This window comes from Canis lupus, chromosome 15, assembly GCF_003254725.2.
Source record: "Canis lupus dingo isolate Sandy chromosome 15, ASM325472v2, whole genome shotgun sequence".
Taxonomy (NCBI): Eukaryota; Metazoa; Chordata; class Mammalia; order Carnivora; family Canidae; genus Canis; species Canis lupus.
This window is the reverse complement of record NC_064257.1, coordinates 48,401,198-48,424,104: the sequence shown is the minus strand read 5'-3', so window position 1 is coordinate 48,424,104 and position 22,907 is coordinate 48,401,198. Positions and strand designations below refer to the sequence as shown.

The 22,907-nt window shown below is 34.4% G+C and overlaps 2 protein-coding genes across 14 annotated transcripts in view; one reads left to right on the top strand and one right to left on the bottom strand.

The window, feature by feature from the left end:
- DCLK2 (doublecortin like kinase 2) overlaps positions 1–22,907 on the bottom strand; it is a 246,421-nt gene that overhangs the window by 4,503 nt on the left and 219,011 nt on the right. The gene's annotated exons all lie outside the window — the stretch shown is intronic.
- The window catches only part of LRBA (LPS responsive beige-like anchor protein), a 728,875-nt gene that overhangs the window by 641,412 nt on the left and 64,556 nt on the right, over positions 1–22,907 (top strand). For 11 of the 13 annotated variants that reach the window (XM_025439493.3, XM_025439495.3, XM_025439499.3 and 8 more), the window contains one exon: positions 14,346–14,513. The exons of the other annotated variants lie outside the window; for them this stretch is intronic. In XM_025439493.3, coding sequence (XP_025295278.1) covers positions 14,346–14,513 — 168 coding nt within the window. The remainder of the gene's footprint in view (positions 1–14,345; positions 14,514–22,907) is intronic. 13 annotated transcript variants of the gene reach the window in all.

Below are 22,907 nucleotides of genomic sequence, written 5' to 3'. Positions count from 1 at the left end.
CAACTCTGATTAGATGTACTAGCTTTGTGACATTAGGCAATTTACTTAGCAGTTTAGCCTCATTTGTTAAAACCTGTAGTGTTTATGTCATAGGATTATGTAAGGATTAAATAAAATAATCCATATAAAATATTTAGCATAAAACTGGCCATATCATAAACAATAAATGTTAAGTGCTGCTGTTATTGTTACTATGTTGTTGTTTAGTTGGTCAGTGAATTTCTTCCATATTAACCTTCAGATGCATTTTCTCTGTATAACATATTGTCTTTCTAGATCCTTTGTCAAATCTATAATTGATATCGTTTGCATCCATCTTCCTGATACTGTTCAATAGAAAATAAAATCTTGAAATATGACACTCTAATATCCAGTTCACTTTTTCTTTCTTCCATATAATCATCCTACCCCAAATTTTATTATATGGTTAACATAATGTAGACATCTCATTTGCAATGGCTAGTAATCACAGAAATTCTTCACATTTTCTAAAATTCTGCCAAATTAGCACTGTATCAACTGGATAAAGTTTCTGTGGTCAATTTCATGCTTCTTATACAATATACAAAGCTTGAAGATCATAGTCTCACAGCATAGACACTGAATTGTGCAAAATCACAAGAATTTCTTAAATGCCATTCATTCATTCAACAGACATTTATTAGGAGCCTACTAGGTAATTAGGTCTGTGATCACAAAATTGGAAGAATATGACACCTGCCCTTTTGGGGCTGTCATTATGAAGATCAAACAGGCATGACAGTAACTAATTAGAGAAATAGATTAAGTGATGTATTTGTTTATTCATTCAACAAATATTTTGTGAGTTCCAACTACTTATTTGTCTTTGGGAATACAATGGTGAGAAAGACAGCATAGTACTTGCCCTTTTGGAACTTACTGTTTAGTGAGGGAAATGGATAAGAAATAAAAATAAGCATGGTAATATATGATGTAATATAACAAAAAAAATGTAATACTTTGTGTTCTCCATAAAAGAGAACCACAGGCTGCCATTGAAACATTTAACATTTTATTTATTTGTGTGTGTATGTATGATTTTTAAGCATTATTTATTTACTGAGATATAACTGACATATAACATTATATTAGTTTCCGGTGTGCAACATAACAATTCAATATTTGTACATATTGTAAAATGATTGCAACAGGTCTAGTTAACATCTGTCACCATACTTACCATTTATGTATTTATTTATTTGTTTGTTTGTTTATTTATTTATCTCTAAGAGAGAATGAGGAAATACCTTATTTTACTTCCTAAAAAGATTGGGGAAAGCTTAACTGTAGCAAACTACATTTGATCTTGGTCTTTAAGAATGAGTAGGAGCAAGGTGATGGAAAGGGCATTATGGACCTAAGAAGCAGTATGAACAAAGATCTTGGTGTATAGTATACACGAGCTGGACTTTATTCAGAAGGTAGAGGCAATATATGTGTTAAGAGAACTGTGAACTATACCTATGGAAAGATAAGACTGGAGGCAGATTATGTGAATAATCTTAATGCTTTGTAAGTATTATGAACTTTTTTGTTTGGGATATTGGACCCCAGAAGGTGATTGCCAGACCAGAAGCATCAATATTACTTGAGAACTTGTTAAAAAGACAGACCTTGGGCTCAAATCCAGATCTCTTAACACAGAAACTTTGATGGAAAGAGCCCAGCAATCTGTGGCTTAACAAGTTCTCCAGGTGATTTTAATGTATGTTAAAGCTGGAGATCCACTGCTTTAGGGAAAGGAGAACCATCAAAAAGTTTTAGGGAAAATTGTAAGTAAGCAAGGTTTTAGATAGCAACTCATATGGAGGAGGAATTAAAGAAGGGAAATTTTAAAGATAAAGAGGACAGTTTGGGCAGTGTTAGAATAATTGAACTAAGAAATAGTGAAGCACAGAATCAAAAATAGCCATAGTGCAAGAGAAAGAATGAATGAATTTGAAAGATATTGTGGAGGCTTGCTGTCTGATTAGATATAAGGTTTTAGAGGAAGAGGAGAAAAGGAGAAGTCAAGATGATTGGAGCATTTCTAATTTGGCTGTGTGAAGGACTGCATAACCAAGAAAAGAAGCAAGTTTAAAAGGAAAAATTATTCATTCTTTTTTTGATGTATTAGGTTTGAATTACTGGAAGCATACCAAAGTTAGTAGTCTAATGGGCAGTTGATATTTTGGGCTAGAAACTCTGGAAATGGCAATAATTGTTGGTTGAGGTAGTTGATGTCTAGCTCAACTATCCGGAGTTATTTCAGAAACAAGGACCTGGGAATCATGAGGAGGTAGACAGATGAAAAGTGAAGAGAGTCGCCTGGCTGGCTCAGTCAGTAGAGCATGTGACTCTTAATCTTGGGGTCATGAGTTAAACGCCCATGTTGGGCATAGAGCTTACTTTTAAAAAAATGAGAAGGAGAATCAAAAATTTAGAATGAGAATCTGGAGAGAGGGTATCAAAGAAGCTTAGAGAAGAGAGAGAAGCATAAACACTATAATACAGACAGGTGAAGAGGGATAAGCATCCATTGGAGTCAGACAGTTGGACATGAAATAGAGAACAGCTGCTTCTCTCTCTGCCTGTGTCTCTGCCTCTGTGTGTGTGTGTGTGTGTGTGTGTGTTATGAATAAACAAAATCTTAAAAAAATGAATTTGAAAGATAATGTGGAGGCTTACTGTCTCATTAGATATAAGGTTAGCAAAGTCATTTTTTGTGCTGTGCCTATAACAGAATGATAGAAGATTAATTAAGAAGTGAAAGGGAGGCAAGGAAGCATAAATAAGAAATTTACTTAAATCTTTCAAGAAGTTCATTATTTTTTTAAGTTTTTATTTATTTGAGAGAAAGAGAATGAACAAGAAAGAGAGCATAAGCAAGGAGAGGGGCAGAGGCAAAGGGAGAAGCAGGCTCCCCAGAAGCAGGGAGCCGGACATGGGACTCAATCCCAGGACCCCAGGATCACGACCAGAGCGGAAGGCAGACACTTAACCAACTGAGCCACCAGGTGTCCCAATCTTCGAAGAAGTTTAGATTGTTGATATCATATTCCCTGTTTATTCATGGCTGCACCAAAATAATTAAACAAGACTGACCCTATTAACTAAACATTATTTCAATGATAATTCAGAAAGGAATCAGACCTATAATTAATTGTGATAGAGAATTAGATTCTATTATTATACATGTTAAGGAATTTCTAAGAGTAGGCAAACAGAAACTAGTTATCTGCTACTCATATGAGGTGCTTTTTATGAGATTTATGAATATATCCATATTGCCTACAGATATTGTATAACTGACTTTCAGCTAACGTGTTATCTATACTAAATTGTAGTCTACGGCTATATGGTAGTTCTTAAAGTACATAGCTGGTACAGCTGAGTAGACAATATGTAACAATCTTTTTTAGGATTTTATTTCTTTATTTTAGAGTGCAGGCACATGTGAGCACGAGCCAGAGGGGTTGGGGGAGCGGAGCAGAGGGAGAAAGAGAGAGGGAGAATCTCAAGTGGACTCTAACACTGAGCTGTGGAACCTGACTCAGGGCTTGAGCCCAGGACCCTGAGATCACAACCTGAGCCGAAATCAAGAGTTGGGCACTTACCTGACTAAGCCTCTCAGGCACCCCAATATGTAAGACTTCTAACCAAGGACTTTTAAGGATGGAGTTTGCAGCTGGCATCATATTTTCTAGAATTAGGCCCTCACCTTTACTATAAGAGGGGGTAGTCATATTGCCATCTTTTGAATGCTACCACAATTCTTCAGAGATTTGTAAGGGACTAAAGAATATACATCACAGAACATTATGTCTATTTCACACTTGAAAATGTATTTCTGCTGTCATATCCTAAGATTTAGCCATTCTACACTGGGAAATGCCATTCCAGCACTGGGAATTGTATTGACCTCCTCAAAACTGTATCAAAGGACATTTTGTAGTCTGCAGGTGTATGTGCTTTGTAAGGTTTACCTTTATATTCAGTAGGAGAATCTGTATTTTTTAAAAAGTTAAATATTGGGCAGCCCCAGTGACCTAGCAGTTTAGTGCCGTCTTCAACCCAGGGCATGATCCTGGAGACCCGGGATCGAGTCCCATGTCAGACTCCCTACATGGAGTCTGCTTCTCCCTCTGCCTATGTCTGTGCCTCTCTTTCTCTCTGTGTCTCTCACAAATAAATAAATAAAATCTTGGGGATCCCTGGGTGGCTCAGTGGTTTAGCGCCTGCCTTCGGCCCAGGGTGTGATCCTGGAGTCCCGGGATCGACTCCCTGAGTGGGGCCTGCTTCTCCCTCTGCCTGTGTCTCTGCCTCTCTCTCTCTCTCTCTCTCTGTCTCTCATGAATAAATAAATAAAATCTTTTATAAATAAATAAATATATATATATGTATATATATATATAGTTAATCCCTGCATTCTGTCTTACATCAAAATGCCCTAAAAATCTCAATACAACAGAGGTGAAAGGTAAAGCATAGGGAATATAGTCAATAGTATTATAGCAGCATCATATGGTGACAGATGGTAGCTACGCTTGTGGCAAGCATAGTGTAATATATAGGGTTGTCAATTCACCGTGTTGTGCACCTGACATTAATGTAACATAGTGTGTCAACTATACTTCCATTAAAAAAATCTGAATGCAGATTCAGTATTTGCAACTGAATAAAGCTTTACTGTCCAATGTTATAACCACTAATGACGTGTGACTATTAATCACTTGAAATATGACTAGTCTGAATTGAGATATGCTAGATGTTATAAGTATAAAATTCATACCAAATTTCTAAGACGTAATACAAAATATGTTATATTGATTATATTTTTAAATGATTTTAAATATTCTTAAATATACTATCCTAAAACTAACTTCACCTGTTTTTTTAAATGTGGCTTCTAGAAAAGTTTAAATTACACATGTGGATTGCATTATATCTCCATTAGATAGCACTCTTATGTGTTGGTGATCATTTTGTTCCCCCCAGTTTTCTTGGCTTGGGCATCCCAGTATTGAACATGAGCATATTTTAATATTCAAGTAGTATACACATTTCTGTTATAATTAACAGCCTTGGGGGAAAAAATCTTAGGATAATCTTCAAATATATTTAAAAATCCAAAATATTAATACTAAGTTCAAAACTGAGGTAATTTCTTACCATAGAAACTGTTCCTTCTCCAGTATAATTAAGCTCCAAAGTTGAAACCTGGGTGTCATCCTGAACTTCCTCTCCTTCACCTTTTACACTGGTAATCAGTTGGTGTAAGTAATAACTTAAATCTTTCTGAAACCTGTCCCTTCTTTTTCATTCCCACTGCTGCTTTCTTGAGGCTCTCAGTACTTCCCACATAAACTATTGTAGTCATCTTAGAGATGACCTTTTGCTTCCCTACCTTTCTTCCAAAGGGATATCTCATTCCATTATCCCCATATCTAGCATAGAACAGAACCTATAGTAAATGCTCAATAAATATTTGTTGATTGAGTAGATGACGGAACTGCTGGTATTAAAAGTTGTAGAATGGGAAAAAAGACTATTTAGGGTCGTCTGGCTCAGTTTGTAGATCATGCAGCTCTTGATTTCGGGGTTGTGAGTTCAAGCCTCACTTTGGATGTAAAGATTACTGAAGAAAAAAAAGACTTTTATTCTATATAATGTATGTGTATTCAATGGCATACACAGAGTAACTGCAGATGTAATTCTCTGGCTGAACTTGTCAGTGCTTTAAAAAAATATATTCAGGGCAGCCCGGGTGGCTCGTGGTTTAGCACCGCCTTCAGCCCAGGGTGTGATCCTGGAGACCCGGGATCGAGTCCCGCATCAGCTCCCTGCATGAAGCCTGCCTCTCTGCCTGTATCTCTGCTTCTCTCTCTCTCTCTCTCTCTCTCTCTCTCTCTCTCTCTCTCTCTCCCTCCCCCCTTGTGTCTCTCACGAATAATTAAATAAAATCTTTTTTAAAAAAATTCAACTTTTGCATCATATTCTTTAGTTCCCTTTTCTTTATTGGATAGTCTTGGAAGTGGTGATATAATAAATGTTCTATTTTGCCAAGGATTTTGATTTGCCAATATAAATTTATGGCATTCAGTTCAGAGAATCATTGGTGCCATGAAGACAGCTCCTTGTTTTTGTCTGGAGTCCCCATGGGATTAAACTACATCTGGCAATAAGTAGGGATTCTGGTCTGGCCATCTTCAAAGGCAAGAGACTGCTAGTATTTATCAGATCTATGTGGATAAGCAAATGGGAAGGGATTAATTGGGGGGGGCAGTTTTGTTTTCCTTCCTTTTGTAACTGACTATAAAATAAAACTCCCAAAGTTAAAAAAAAAAAAAAAAACTCCCAAAGTTCACACAGCAAATTAATACTTTTCAGTGGTTTTGAAGAGGAAATCTATTCTCTTTTCTGTACATAGATAGATAATTGAGAATTTTAGATTAATACTTTAATTGCATAAGTGTATATTTTTTAACTAGTTTACCTTGGTATAACAATAATTTGCAATGGTCAGAATGAATTTTCTAAGGATACTTTCCTAATTCTTTTTAAAGGGCTGAGCATTTACTACACTTTTAGACATTTTAACATCTGTAATATTGGGACCTCAAGGTTGGCATTTGAAGCTTTTGTCACCTATTTGCGGGGAAAAGTTAACCCAAAATTATTTTCTGAGGACCTTACCTTGGACTGTCTTGGCATAGCACAGGCTACCACCTCTTTCAGATGAAGGTGGACCTGCCTTCCACATAGGCTTGTTTGTGTCTTTCTCCTTATACTCATTGCATTTTTGAGACACTATTAGCCCTGTGACTCAGTTTGCTGTGGTTGAAGCATGTGGCTTTACATTTAACTGACAAAATAAAATGGCTGCATTCCAGGTGCCTGTCACAAAGTGTAATCTAGAATTTACCATTCAAAGCCCTAACCTAAGAGAAATAATGTTTATGCGGGATTGCCTGAAGAATATGTAGTCTCTCCATTTGTCTATACTTTAAATCTATTCCAGGATTAAGTCAGTCCCTCTGAGAGTCACATACCTGGATTCTATCATATTACCAAGGGAGGAATTTCTTATCTCAGGAATAGAAATAATGTGTTTTTCTAGGCCATCTGGTTTGTTTTTATATTACGGTCATTTTTGACTCTTGTAGGTGTTCGTGTTTCTTTCTTTATGTTGCCTGCTAGAAAGCTTAAGAACAAATACATGGTGTACCTCGAAGTCTATAGAATTTCATGGAGTGATTTTTATGTCCTTCTTATTTTTGCATTACCTTCTCTTATGTTATATTTATTTTATCTTGATGCATACGCATTGCTTTAAGCTCTGTGAACTGTTTCCTGCACGAAGTCATGCAAAATGCAAACACATAATAAAATCGATGGGAGTATCTATCATTTAATTATAGTTGTTCCCCATACGTTCTTACTAAATAGAATGTTTTTAAAAGCTCCATCTCCCTCTGTGTGTTACACTGTAACTAGTTTAAAATATCTGTATATTATGAATTCCTAGGTTTTAGATTAAGAGTGACCTAAGGTTGAAATGTTAATTAAATGTTTTAATGTTCTGTAGCTCTAAAGAAAATAGTTGGATAAAATGTCAGCATATAGGACTATTTTAAACATTAGAAAAAAAATCATCTCTCTGAAAAGGAGGGTAATTGTACAAGTTTGCCTAATCCTTTTGATCTTGGCACACAGCAATACAGACTTCAGTTGAGATTAAAACTATGAATTTCAAAGGAAACATGGCCTTCAGTGTGTAAAATATATAACAGCTGGTTGACTAGTCCATTTAAAACTACACAATAACAATCGTAGACAGAATGATTCTCCTGCCAAAAGATGCACGAGTGCTTGATGGTTATATCAAGATATGATACTAACTCACACTTCTCTTTAGTAATGATATAAATGTAGAAATGAACAGTGTGCTGCCAACTCCAGAATCTTTCTTCTGCTCAACAGTTCAAGGGCAGTTTAGAAGTACAGAACTCCTTTTAGTGATTTCTCTATCTGCTTTTCAGCCTGAACTTCAATGTGTTGTTGACTAAATTTCATTTCTTTTACCTGTCAGATATAATTTTTATTCTTAGAATCCCATTTCTTTCTCTAAATCCTTGATCCTCCTTTTTTCTTCTTTGACATTCATGACTTATTGTTCTTAATGTCACAGCTTCACACATTATTGTTTTTTTATTTTAAGCCCTCAAAGTTAAACTTTTCTTTGTAAATAGTATATATAATTTGTTTCATTTTTTGTTATACATTTATGTCAAGGTAAATATCTGAATTCTGAAACAGTGTAATATAATCAATATGGGAGAATATTAGGCTCATGTTAAATTATAATTTACATATTCCAGTATTTTCACTGTTGTGTTTCACTTGAGCAAGTAATTCTGAACTAGTTTAATGTATTACATTAGAAACGAGGATTAATGTGGATTTGTCACTTTTAGAAAATCCCATTTGGAAAGTATATTTACATTCTGAATTTGTATCTGTCCAATTATGAAAAAATGATTTTGTCTTGAAAAACAAAACCTTTTTGTTTCTTGAAAAATTTGATATAACGTAATAGCAAGTTTCTTTACTATTCTTTAAATTTATTTGGGAGAAGGAACTTAGAGATAAATAAAACATTTGCTAAAGTTATTTGGATTTATCACAAATTTGGAGCCAGCATTTAAGGAGTTAATGTATCTTATTAAGGGGACAGGAAATCTGGCAACTATTGCAGAAACTAGACCTAATGGTGCACACAAACAATTTGTCAGTCTTCTTAAATGTGAATAGCTTTCCGCAAAGTGGCTGCTCTTGCTTTGTTTGAACAGGCTAAACTTTTCCTTTTTGGACTTTAAATCTTAGAAGTGAAATGTGATCCACATATTCAATCAAAATCATTTAATTCAAAGCATATTTTGATTGGAACAAAGTTGACATGGAAAGAAACTCTAGAATAAAAAAGTTGAAAGGACTTTATATCATATATTTAGCAGGAAAATTTGAAACAGTTCTAATTAGGCTGAAAAAAACAGCTTTCTTCAATGTAAATTACAAAGGTCATATATCAATGTTAAGGAAACATTACCACTAGTGTTTGAAATCCAGCACATGCAAACATAACAGACCAGTTCATTTTAAATCTGTGTGTGTGTGTGTATGTGTATAGGAAGAAGGCTGTATTACATGTATTTGAAGTGAAAAATACTTAAAATTCCAAGTTCATAATGTTGTGTATTACCTTCTATCCAATCCCAACATTAACTCGTTTGAAACATGTGATCTACACTCAAATGAATTCATACTCTTAATATATAAAAGTACGATGAAAAATTTACAAAACTAATGTTTATTCTTCCATGTAAAATATGATTGGGTGCCTGACTGGCTCAGTCAGAATAGCATGGTTGTGAGTTCGAGCACCACACAGAGTATATATTACTTAGAAGTTTTTTTTTTAATCTTTAAAATATGATTAAATACACCTTATAATTAAATGTATACCAGGTCAAGAGGGTTAGTCATTGATTTTTATTTTCTTCTTTGATACCTAGAGCAAATGCATTTTGAATCTCAGAACCGAATCAGGTCTTCTGGAAGCCTGAGAAGGGCAGTGTTGGTATAGATGAACAGAAATGTATATCTGGGTTACACAGACCTACCTCCTTCTGGTTCTACAATTATTTCTATACTTAAGGATTTGTAAATACTATTTGATTTTTTTTTCATAAAAATGACTTGTCACATAGCTATCAGTAGCTTTATTTGATGGCTTTTTAAAAATGGTGTTGTATGAGAACATTTAACAAAAATATAAATAAATATTAGCATTAATTTGGGAATAATACATAAATAAGGTTTTCAGATTTTGAGATGAATGATCATCTTTCTTTTGTTAATTAAAATTGGCTTTCTTGATTTTTGCATAATTTTTACATTAGAGAAAATTTGATTGTTTGAAAATAAAAAGACATTGCTACAGTATCTCTGAAGCATACATAGATTAAGAAACACATGATTAATGCCTTTTATTTTAGAATTTTTATTCCCAGGTAGCTTAGCATGTTTTGGGAAAAAACAAGCCATTTCTACATAAATTATCGTATCATTTGTACTAGAGGAAACAAGAATAATTTTAAGTAATATTTTTTATCAATAAATAATTCATTTCCTTAATGGGTAGTTTCAGGAAAGCATAGATTACATTCTTTCAATGAAATTTATTGTGGGACACATATTCATATATGTTATAATTATTTCTGACACAAGATTACACAAATGAGTTGTTTATGAATAATTTAGTATTATCTTTATAATATTAAAGCTTGAATTTGTTGATGTTCTGCATGTGGACCAAACAAATGAAAGTTACTAATAAGTGTTTTTATTTGACATCTGTATACTCTACTTTTTAGCATATCTCAAGTGTTTTAGTCTCTGCTTAATAGATCTCATTAAAAAAACAGATATCAGCCCCAAGACAGTTTGTCAAGACTAATATGAGTCCCCCTGGATTGGATTGACAATTTGTGTGAGGCTTCATATGATAGTCTTTTCATAGTCTTATTTGATCCTTAACAATTGGACATTAGTCACTGATTTATTTTATAATAACTCAGATGAGTTGAATATTATTGTATTGTGTTGGACATTTTAGTGGATTTTCTTTTTACAAATTTTACTCAGAGCACACATTGGATGTAAATGATGTATCCAGCCTGCTAGGGGAGTACTAACAATTGATTGGTTAGGTTTGAGAGCAGCATGGGAAGAATGTTACTATCCCCTAGCTGCAAACCGTATTTAATTCCAGTCTTAATGAGGACTGTCTGACCTAAAGGCTTTGAAAAATCACAAATGTTTAGCATTCCACTGTCATGTTTTTATTTTTTCGTGACTAAAAGTGTGGATATAAGTATTTTATACTGAATATTTTTAAAAATCTTAACATATAAAAAGACCTTTAAAGAATTTTTCATATGTTTTATGATTTCTATTTTTGACTTAGAGAAACAAGTTATAAGATGGAATCTCAGGGTATTCCATTTTGAATTATTTGTATTTCTTTCCCTCAATAATATCCTCCTGCCTGTCTTTACCTCTTACCTCAAGACTTTACTAAGTGCATTTGTTTATTATTACATACTTTTGGCTAGGCACTTGCCATTCACTACTACCAAAAGGATGTTAAAGTCCTGAGCTGACTTTGTTTTGAGATGGTTTTAAACTTTTTTGGAACTCTTAACACCTGTAGCAGTTGTTCTTTTGGATCTCTTTTTAAAACTTTAGTAAATTGCAAGAAATGCTTGAAGACCACTAATGAGATTTTTTTTATTAGTTTTTAAAAATTTATTTAAAGTCTATCCATGAACCTCTGGAAAAGATTTTTGCCAATAATTCCATGAATTTTACTAGTCAACACCTTAAGACTTGACCAATATGACAGTGTAAAGGGAGGGTGACCCATGACACTGCGGTCATCTCTGCATGTGTGTTCAAGGTGTAATAGGGGCATCCAGTGTCTTTCAGCATTTTTGCTTAACATTTTGATGTAGCATCACGATATAAGATTTTAAGCATCTAAATGTTAAACGCGTTGTTACCAAGTTCACCATTTTGAATGTGCATAAGGAAGTAATCAACATTAAGAAAACTCACAATTCTTTTTTTGATGATGCATAAAATGAAATTGCCCTGGTTTTTAGAGCTTTAATATTGAGAAAATTTGCTTGTACTTTATCATTTGCTGAGCCTTCTGGAATTTTATAGTCTCAAATCACAACACTACGGACACTCAGGAGACTCCTGACTGTTTTATCTTATTAAACAATTTTGAAATCATTAATTTTTAATTAGCTTGGATGCAGAGTTTTTTTATTGTTTCAATAGTGTGTGTATATGAAATAAACGTTTTTTATTTAAACTACTGGCGAGAGTATTATTTACATAAATAAGTGTAGGTTCTTTCTAAGAGTACATACTGTGGGTTTGCTTCATATAGTCACACTTTTTTGTAGACTCAGAGATATTACATGCTAATCTATTATAGTAGGGCTTTTCAGCAGTTTATTAACTCAGATTTTGAACAACTAAAAAGGATGTAAGCTCAAAGATATGTGTAAGTCCTTCCTGATTGAAAGTTCTAATTAAGTGAATTGGAGAAAATTAACTGAAATTAGCTGTCAGAAAGTCACATTTAAATGAGTGATGAGCTAGTCTGGCAGTAAACATTTAAATGATATAAATTGCCATTTAAGTGTATGGTTTAATGTTTGTCATGCATTAATGTGACATGAGACTGCAGTGACAATCAAGCAGCTTGCTCTAATTTGAACATATTTAGGGCTTTTGTGTGGAGTGCACTGCACACAAATTAAGACAATTGCTGTTTTTATGTGTCACTTTAAACATGGCTCCCACTCCCTCATCCCTACCCAAGGCCCAAGTTAATGAAACAAACGTATCATTTTTGTGTGCAGCTTCCATTAATAATTCCTGAATTTTCAGATTAATTTTAAATCCATGTACTTAAAATAGGAATTTGCTTAAAGCCCTTCTCTATTTCAAATAATACATGCAGCAGTTCTCTTAGCTATTTACTAAATTTATAAAGTTCATGAGTTTTATCAGAGATATCTAAAATACTAACTTTCGCAGTTGTATGAGAATTGCCTCGAGTTTTATTTACAGATTTATTTTTTGCATTTTATATACTATGTGGTATATTGTGAAATCCTCTTAAATATTAAAGCAAATATATTCTTTGAATTCAGTTGTAAATATTTTTCTTATTCAAAGGCACTTATTTGGGGCAGCCCGGGTGGCCCAGTGGTTTAACGCCGCCTCCAGTGTGGTCCTGGAGACCCGGGATTGAGTGCCATGTCAGGCTCTCTGCATGGAGCCTGCTTCTCTCTCTGCCTGTGTCTCTGCCTCTCTCTCTCTCTCTCTCTCTCTCTCTCTCTGTCTCTCATGAATAAATAAATAAGTAAACCTTAAAAAACAAAACAAAAAACAAAGGCACTTATTTTTTAAAGGGATTTTTTTTAAGTAATTTTTATACCCAGCAAGGGCTCAAACTCACAATCCCAAGATCAAGAGCTGCATGCTCCTTTGACTAAGCCAGCCAGGCACCCACATAGACACTTATTTCAATAAAGCATGTTCTTACACAGGTGTACACCTGTGAACTATAGGAATGTCTTTTGTCATGAGGTGGTTTATATCTTATTGGTTGCTTGCTATAGAGGTTATTCAATTTTGTTCTAAAACCAATAGGTTTCTTTTTATATTGATAATATAGCAAACCACACCAAATACATCACAGCCATATACTTAACTACAGGAAAGTAAGAATTTTAAAGAGATAACATCATCTGATAAAATCTGGTATACTTCAAGCTTCAGCATTTGAGTTTTAGAGCTCTGTGATTTGAATAGCACTATTTATTGATAAACTAGCCCATAATGCTAAAGTTTTATGGTGAAATAATTTTGAAGAATTTTAAATAATACAAATCTAAGCACTTTTATAAAAATGTCTCCAATTTTTTAAACTCTTTTATGTTTATAACTTTATTACATTCGGCAGTCATTTGTTGGTACTTACTATGTTTTAGGTACAATGGTTGGTAATTGGGAAGGTAATGATGAAATGGAAGTGGATCTTGTGCCCAGCATTTCCACTGAATTCTTGATTATGTTTGTTCATTATTTATTGGACACTATTAGCATAAAATATTTGGTCTGGTTTGATATTAATATCCAGAATAATAATTCAGTAATCATAATTCAGTCATTATAAGTATCCCTCCAAAGATAAAATTTGCTGGCATAAAATTTGCTGGCATATTTCAACTCAGTTGAAATAACTACATAATTTGGTTATAGTTGTTGCAGTGGACAACAAAATATTTATATCTAGAAAAAGCATAAATATTTCAGGTGAATAGTAAATGTTTAATGTTTTCACATATGCTGTTCCAAAGTGGCCTTTATATTGCATCACCTCTTTTCTTTGAAGCATAAATTGGGTACCTGTCAGGCCCTGAGTTACAAATATGACCAAAATAGACCCAGTCCTGGTCCTCACAGTGCTTACAGTATAGTAGAATAATACTGAAATGTAAGCAACCTAATACAATTCAGTGTGAAAAGTGCCAGAAAGCTTCTAATTATAAAGAAAGGAGAATAGATTCTGGTGGAAAATAAGACATCAGAATAAGTCTGCTCGCCATAAATTTAGTGTAAAACTTTGCTACTTGTTCTAAATTTCTCTATATTTTAAAAGCTGAATTCAGAATAATCATCTGTGTACCTTTTTTCAGGCCCTGGAGAGTGAATTTGTTTCCTGCCAGCTTCACCAATGGATTGATCTCATTTTTGGCTATAAACAGCAAGGACCAGAGGCTGTTCGATCCCTCAATGTGTTCTATTACCTGACGTATGAAGGAGCTGTCAATCTGAATTCAATAGCTGATCCTATATTGAGAGAAGTAAGTTATCTGACTGGATCTCTTAGGTATCGTTAGACTAGAAGGTACTAGATACCATCTTCCCCATGCTTTCATTTTGCATATGATGAAACTAAAACCAGGTGAGTGAAGTGACTTAAGCAGAATAACCTTTCAGTTAGTGACCTAGCTGGAACTTGAATCTAGGACTTCCCTCCAACAAAATATTTGAATCAATATAAAATGAGAGCTTCTTCTTCAATTTGAACCCATTCAGGGATCACTAATCATTTCTATAATTGTTAAATTTTGAATGCTGCTTACTAAGTTAAATTATTAGGAAAACAGTAATTATTAAAGAAATAAGATTGTAAGCGTAGGGGCACCTAGGTGGCTCCGTGGTTGAGTATCTGCCTTTGGCTTAGGTTGTGATCTCCGGGGTCCTGGGATTGAGTTCCACGTCGAGCTCCCTGCAGGGAGTCTGCTTCTCCCTTTGCCTATGTCCCTGCCTCTCTCCATGTGTCTCATGAATAAATAAATAAAATCTTTAAAAAAAAAAAAAGATTGTAAGCATAAATCTATTTAAATGTGATAAAACTTGTATTTAGATATAGTACATAAGTATATATGTAACCGTATAGAAGTTAATAGTAGGAAGGAATTCTAAATCTTTTTCATGTCCTCAAACTTGATCTTAGAAGTTATTGAGACTTGTTTTGTCTTATCATTTATTTTCTTAAGTAAAACACTCAAAACATGGTTTTGATGAATACAATATTCACCAAAAAAGTCTGTAGATAGCCTTGATATTTTTGTGTGTATCTTAATCTAATTATGAATCCTCCTAATGCTAACATATATTATGTGCAAAGATTATAGGATTTAACAGGGTGACTTAGGTATCTGTACAATTTTAGAACAAGTATATTTAAGAAACTAAGACTGATTCATAGGGAATATTTATTTTCATTTTAAAGGGAACATTATCTGTGATAAGATTTGCCATTTTTCACCAATATGAAATGCATTCTTTTTTTTATTTTAAGATTTTATATATTTATTCATGAGAGACACACACACACACACAGAGAGAGAGAGAGAGAGAGGCTGAGACACAGGCAAAGGGAGAAGCAAGCTCCATGCAGGAAGCCCGATGTGGGACTCGATCCCGAACTCCAGGATCACACCCTGGCCAAGGGCAGGCGCTAAACTGCTGAGCCACCCAGGGATCCCCAGAGATGCATTCCTTTTTAATTCTACTTATGACTTGATAATATTGATAGTATATAATAAGTACATATTTAAATATACTTGCCAGTATATATTATTGCCTGGTTCATGTGCCAGACAATGATTAGTACACAAGCAGAAGCATCATGTATTAGATGTACATATGTCTTAAATTGCATAGGATTTAGATTGTTGTTTTTTTATTTAATTTAGAGCTGAATCAAATGAACCCTTAAAGACTTTTCTAATTTTTCATTTCTTGGAAAATGTTCCTTATGGGGCCATTTTATTTTATTAGAGCAATAACTGATTGCATGACATAGAATATACATACTTCCATATATAAAACTGAGGTTAGGGCAAATATACAAGTGGAAAACAATATATATATATAATACATATTTCATTGTTAGACTAGAATAGCATAGGCCAGTTTCCTTTTTTTTTTTTTACATATTTGAAGTGTTAACTTTGTTTTATAGATGTCCATAATTCTTCACCAAATACACCACCTACTTTTGTTTTTTCATGTTCCCTTATAGTAATTATTCATAAAGCTACGTAGTTGCATTATGACTGAAAGGACAGTATAGATTTGATTTTAGAAATCTCCTGTTTTACTTAACATACCAGCATATTATCTTATATTGCTATATAATCTGCAATTTTAATTATGAAATTCCATAATACTCTGTAGAGTTGCTCTGAAGATATGCTTAACACTCTCTTCCAATGTGAGATCCTATTTTTAAAGACTTTATTGATATGTCCAAGATGATATAACTATACCTTCCTTGTCATTAGAGTCTATGCTACCTTTGCATGATAAAAGATGGCTCTCAACCTGTACCTTTATAATACTGCTAGTTAAAAAGTGAAACATTTAATTAGCAGGTTGTTTAAAGAATGTAATTTGTTCTTTGTTTTATGGGATTTTTTCCCTTTTATCTGTTTCACCCATTTCCCTATACTTGCCTCCCCTCTGGCAACTACCAGTTTATTCTCTGTATTTAAGAGTCTGTTTTTTTGGTTGTCTCTTTTTTCCTTTATTTGATTTTTTTTTTAATTTTTAAATTCTACATATGAGTGAAATCATGTGATATATGTCTTTTTCTGAATTATTCACTTAGCATTATACCCTTTAGGTCCATCCATGTTGTTGCAAATGCCAAGATCTCATATTTTATGGCTAAATAATACTCCGTGTGTGTGTGTGTGTGTGTGTGTGTGTGAATGAATAAAGACATCTTTATCCATTCATCTACAGATGGTGGATGCTTAGGTTGCTTTGATAGCTTGGCTGTTCTACGTAACACTGCAATAAATATAGGAGTGCCTTTATCTTTTGGAATTCATGTTTTCCTTGTTCTTGGGTAAATAGTAATAGAATTACTAGATCATATGATAATTCTAGTTTTAATTTTTTGAGGAACCTCTATACTGTTTTCCAAAGTGGCTGCACTAGGTTGCATTCCCACCAACAGTGTATAAGAGTTGTTTTTTTCGCCCCACATCCTTGCCAACACTTGTTATTTCTTATATTTTTTATTTTAGCCCTCTGACTGGTATAAAGTGATATCTCATTGTGGTTTTGATTTGCATTTCTCTGATGATGAGCAATGTTCAACATCTTTACTGTGTCCGTTGGCTATCCAGAAGACATTTGGAAAAATGTCTATTCAGGTCCTCTGGCCATTTTTTTTTTAATTTGATTATTTGGTGTTTTAGTGTTGAGTTGTGTAAGTTCTTTATATACTTTGGATATTAACCCTGTCTTGGATATATCATTTGCAAATATTTTCTTGCATTCAGTAGGTTGCCTTTTTGTTTTGTTGACGGTGTCCTTTGCCATGCAAAGGTTTTTATTTAGGTGTGGTCCCGGAATTTTGCTTTTGTTTCCCTTTCCTGAGGAGACATAGCTGGAAAAATATTTCTATGCTAATGTCAAAGAAATTACTGCCGATGCTTTCTTCTAGGAGTTTTATGGTTTCAGGTCTCACTTTTAGGTCTTTAATTCATTGTGGGTTTATTTTTGTGTCTGATTTAAGAAACCATACACAGTTTCATTCTTCTACATGTAGCTGTCCGGTTTTTCCAGCACTATTTGTTGAGAAAACAATCTTTTCCCCTTTTTATATTCTTGCCTCCTTCGTTATAGAATAATTGACCATATATGCATGAGTTTATTTCTGGGCTTTCACTTTAACATGTTAGGACTTCATAATGTTTTGTAGTAAAAATACAGCATACAATTTACCGTTTTAGCCATTTTTGAGCATAATTCTGTGATATCAAGCACATTACTGTGCATCCATCTCTAGAAGTTTTCCATCTTCCCAAACTGAAACTCTGTACTTGTTACAATAGCAACTCCAGATCCACCCCACCCACCCACACGTAGTCCTTGACTACCACCATTCTACTTCCTGTCTCTAGGAATTTGACTAGTATAGGTACCTTATAGAAGTGGAATCATACAATGTTTATCCTTTTGTGTCTTGCCTATTTTACTTAGCATAATATCTCCAAGGTTCATCTGTGTTGTAGCATGTCAAAACTTACTTCCTTATAAGGAAGAAGAATATTCCATTGTTTGTGTATACCACATTTTGTTTATCCATTCATCTGTTCATGGACATTTTGAGTTGTTTTCACCTTTTTGGCTATTGTGAACAGTGCTTCTATAAACATCGGGGTATATGTATCTGTTTAAGTCTCTGCTTTCATTTCTTTTGTATATATACCCAAAAGTAGAATTGCTAGATTATATGATAATTCTGTGTTTAGCTTTTTGAGGAACCACCATACCAAATAAATTTTTAGTATTTCTTTTTCAAGATCAACATTTTCTAAAGATTATTTAAAACTTTTGTTTTAAATTTCCTTGGTTCCTATTATTTTCCACATTAGCAAGTAGTTAGTTATTAGCAAATTAAACTTTAACCAGTTTTCCACTCATCACACATATATTTATTTTTATATTATATAAACATATATATTAGATTCAGCATTCATTTAAAAAATATGGCCTATTATGTCCTAAATATGGTAGATACTTAGTATTCTTGAAAGATAAATACAGTAGTCCATCCCCGCCCACCCTTATCCATAGAGCATATGTTTCAAGACCCACAATGGATGTCTGAAACTGTGGATAGTACCAAACCCTATATATACTATGTTTCATCCTGCACATATATACCTATAATAAAGTTCTGTTTATAAATTAGGTACAGTAAGAGATTAACAACAATAACAAAAGTTAGTTGAATGTAGTTTCTTTCTCTCTCAGAATATCTTATGTACTCTACTCAACCTTCTTGTGATAATGTGAGATGATAAAATGCCTACATGTTGAGATTAAGTGAGGTGAATGACATAGGCATTGTGCCATAGTGTTAGGCTAGTACTGACCTGATGTCATGGCAGAAAGAAGATCATCTGCTTCCAGACCATGGTTGAGGTCATGAATCCATTGAAAGTGAAACCATAGATAAAGGGGGACACCTATATATTACTTCATTATTTAGCACTATTCACATAAATATACATGATTAATTCTCAAAGTTTTCTGGATGTTATTAAAACAAATATAATTTTTATTGTAGTCATTCCATATCATAGTGCTAACTCGGTGATGTAATGCAATATGATACAGTAGAATAGATGGATAGATAGATAGATAGATAGATATGAATTTAATTCCTGACCCTGATGCCTGCTAGTTGTGTGACTTGGATCTTCCCAAGACTCTGTTTCCTTATATATTGAATTGGTATGACTACACCCACCCCATAATTTAGATGAGGCATAATGCATGTAAAGTGCCGGCATGGTACCTATCCCATCATTAAGTATTTATTAAGTGTTAAGTGTTAGCTCCGTTCCTTATTCTTCTCTGTTAAACTCCTGGGTTAAGAAACACAGCCATGAAAAGAATATGAATTACTGATTGTATCACAGAAAGATCATAAAATACTAACACTAGATAGGTTATCAGAGACTGTTTCCTAGAGGACACATGCAAAGTTCATTGTAAAGTGAGGCAAGGAAAGAAAAGAATAGGTCATTGATTTATTCATTTTTTAAAACATTTTATTTATTTGAGAGAGCATGGGGAGAGGGAGGGTGAAGCAGGCTGCCCGCTGAGCAGTGAGCCCTATGCAGGGCTCAGTCCCAGGACCCTGAGCCTAAGGCAGACACTTAACCAACTGAGCCACCCAGGCATCCCAATTTACTCATTTTTTTAAACAACCTTTTACTAAACCCAAATTATATAATAAGGTTAAAAAGTTGAAAGTCAAACACCTGCTCTCATCAGCTTGAGTACATTATCGAGCTTGGAAATATGGATAAGTAAACAATTATACTGTGGTAAACTCAGTTTAGAGGTAAGTACACTGTATGTATGCACAAGCATACACAATAGGCACTAAACCCTAACTGCCAGAATCCAGACACGTTTTCTGGGAAATGAGAGACTGGATTGAAGGATAAATGAGAACATTGGATAGAGTCACAAGCAAAGGGTATCTACACAGAAGAAAGTGTATACACTTTCTGCACATAGGTGAGGGAGATCATGATAGGAGAATGTGATATATGTGCAATGAACCAGAGGATAAGATAAGAGAGAAAGACAGGAACCATACCATAAAGGGCCTTTAATACTATAAAAGTAATTATAACTACACTGGCAGAAGGCAGTAGATTATAGGTTGAAGGTTAGTGACATAACCACATGTGTGTCTTAGGACCTATCTGAAAGATTGAAAAGATAAAAACTGAAAAGTGCCCACTGGATTATTCTAAGATCACCGTGTGATCTTACAGAAATATTAGGAGTTAGAGGACTGTGCAGTGGATGGGACATGAGCAAGTAAACACAGTGAGAAAAGAAATAATTGAAGAGAGAATCTTTAGTCACTTTATTGAGATACAGCTCGCATATGATACAATTTACCCATTTAACATGTACATTACAGTAGTTCTTCGTATATTCACAGAGTTTTATAAGCACTACCACAATCTAATTTTAGAACATATTTGTCACCACAAAAAGAAACCCATACCCCACTAGAAGTCACTCTGAGATTTATTTTCTTTTCTAATGGGTAAATATTTGACCATGTTTCTATGTTAATTGGAAAGATCCAAAAAGAGGGAAGTGTGTAAAACATACATGGAATAGAGCATGTAGTAGACTACCAAGCTCTATGAGGAAGAAAAAAGGAACAAAATCCAGGACACAGATAGAGATAAGTACTGTACAGCATGGAGCAATACTGCCTTGTCTGAGATCAGAGAGTAGACGTTTACCCTGAGGACTGGTGTAAGTAAATGTGCATGAACAAGAGGAAAAGGCAACAAGAGTATGAGGTTTATATCAAAGGTGAGGGTGAGATAATATTTATGGGAACACCTAACGTAATGATGGGTGCTTCCTAGATGCTCAGTAATAGATGATTACTTTCTTTCCATTGTTTTTCTCTGTTCTCATCCGCAGAAGAGTAGATGTACAAAAGAAACTTGACTGGAGGGGCACCTGGGTGGCTCAGTCACTTAAGGGTTTGCCTCCCGCTCAGGTCATAATCCCAGGGTCCTGGGATCGGGCCCCACCTCAGGCTCCCTGCTCAGCAGAGAATCTGCTTCTGCCTCTGCCTCTGCCCCTTTGCCGGGGTGGGGGTGGGGGTGGCGCTCTCTCTCTCTCTCTCTCTCTCTCTCTCTCAGATAAATAAAATAATTTTTTTTAAAGAAAAAAAATTGACTGGAGAGGCGTGTGTGTGTGTGTGTGTGTGTGTGTGTGTGTAAATACATGGAATATATAAAGCAGAGTTGAAAGTGGAAGGGTGAATGATGGAATTTGTTAAAGAGGTGCTGTTAACTGGTACATCTAGGCTGGTTTGGACAGATAAGGAAAGGGCCAATAAACTGGGCAAATTTGTCCTTTTATTCATTTATTCAACAAGTAACCATTTTATTCAAGGTACTGAAAATAGAGATGAGCAAGACAGAGCCCTCATGGAACTCCCATTCGAATGGGGTGCACAGAAAATAAGCAGTAAAGATTAATGAAGAAAATAAGACTAGGTAAGAGGATACAGAGTGCCATGTGAATAGGGTGCTCTTTCAGAAAGGTTGCTCATGGGCTGCCTCTCTCTTCATAAACAATTTCCTTCCTACTTTGAGATTGGAGCAAAGCTGTACAAGGTGACCCAGGGAGGCAGCTCCTATGGCTCTAACCATGGCCCGCCATGTGCCTGTAACCCCCTGGCCCCGACAGCCTCCAAGCCCTCTTGTCACAGCCTCCTGCTAGTTGTAAAGCTCCCATAATTGCCCTCTTCTTGTTCACTCCTCACCTCATCTCCAGGCTACACTGTCTTTTCTTCAGAAAACCTCTAAGATGTACCTCTAAGATGCTTTAACACCTCTAATATTAGTAAATTTGTGCATATACTTGAATTATATTAGAACGTTATCTCTGCAAGATCATAGTAATGAGACCACTATAGATTTGTGCTTCTCTTGTATTAAAAGCAAATTGGACTTATTTCTGTCATTAAGTATAGTTTTACTTATTTCTATTCACTGCCATATATTTAGTTTAACTTGGAACAACACTTAGATACTCACAGAGTCAAGTTGTTTATGTACAAGTCATCTATTTACTTACTACTTGGGAAAAGCTTCATTTCTCTTAAGGAAGTTTTATTCTAGAGTGAATGGTTAATATATATGGCATAGTAAGTGATCATAAAAATAATCTCTCTATAAAAAAAGCACTAAACGATAGAAATAATAACCGTAAGAGGGGGAAGAGTAATCAGAGAAACAGCCTGCAGCACATTAAACTTTTATGTTGTTTTTAATTTTTAGAAAACAGCTGGGTTATCAATATACAACTACGTGTACATTTGCATATCACACACCAGAGAGAATTATTTTTCAGGCAAATACACTATTTTTTTCAAATATCTGTGACCTCCGATTTAAAGATAGATTCTTATCTTTAGCTGTTTATTCTAACAGACCTCTTTGCTCCTTATTTCTGTCTCTTTGATAAATTTTTATTTTTCTCTACCTTTACTGTTTTTCAATCTATTTTCCAGCATTTACATATATTCTCTTTTTTGTGCATTTTTTTTAAATTGAGGTATAATATTAGTCTCAGGAATAGATCATAATAGATATTTGTGTATATTGTGA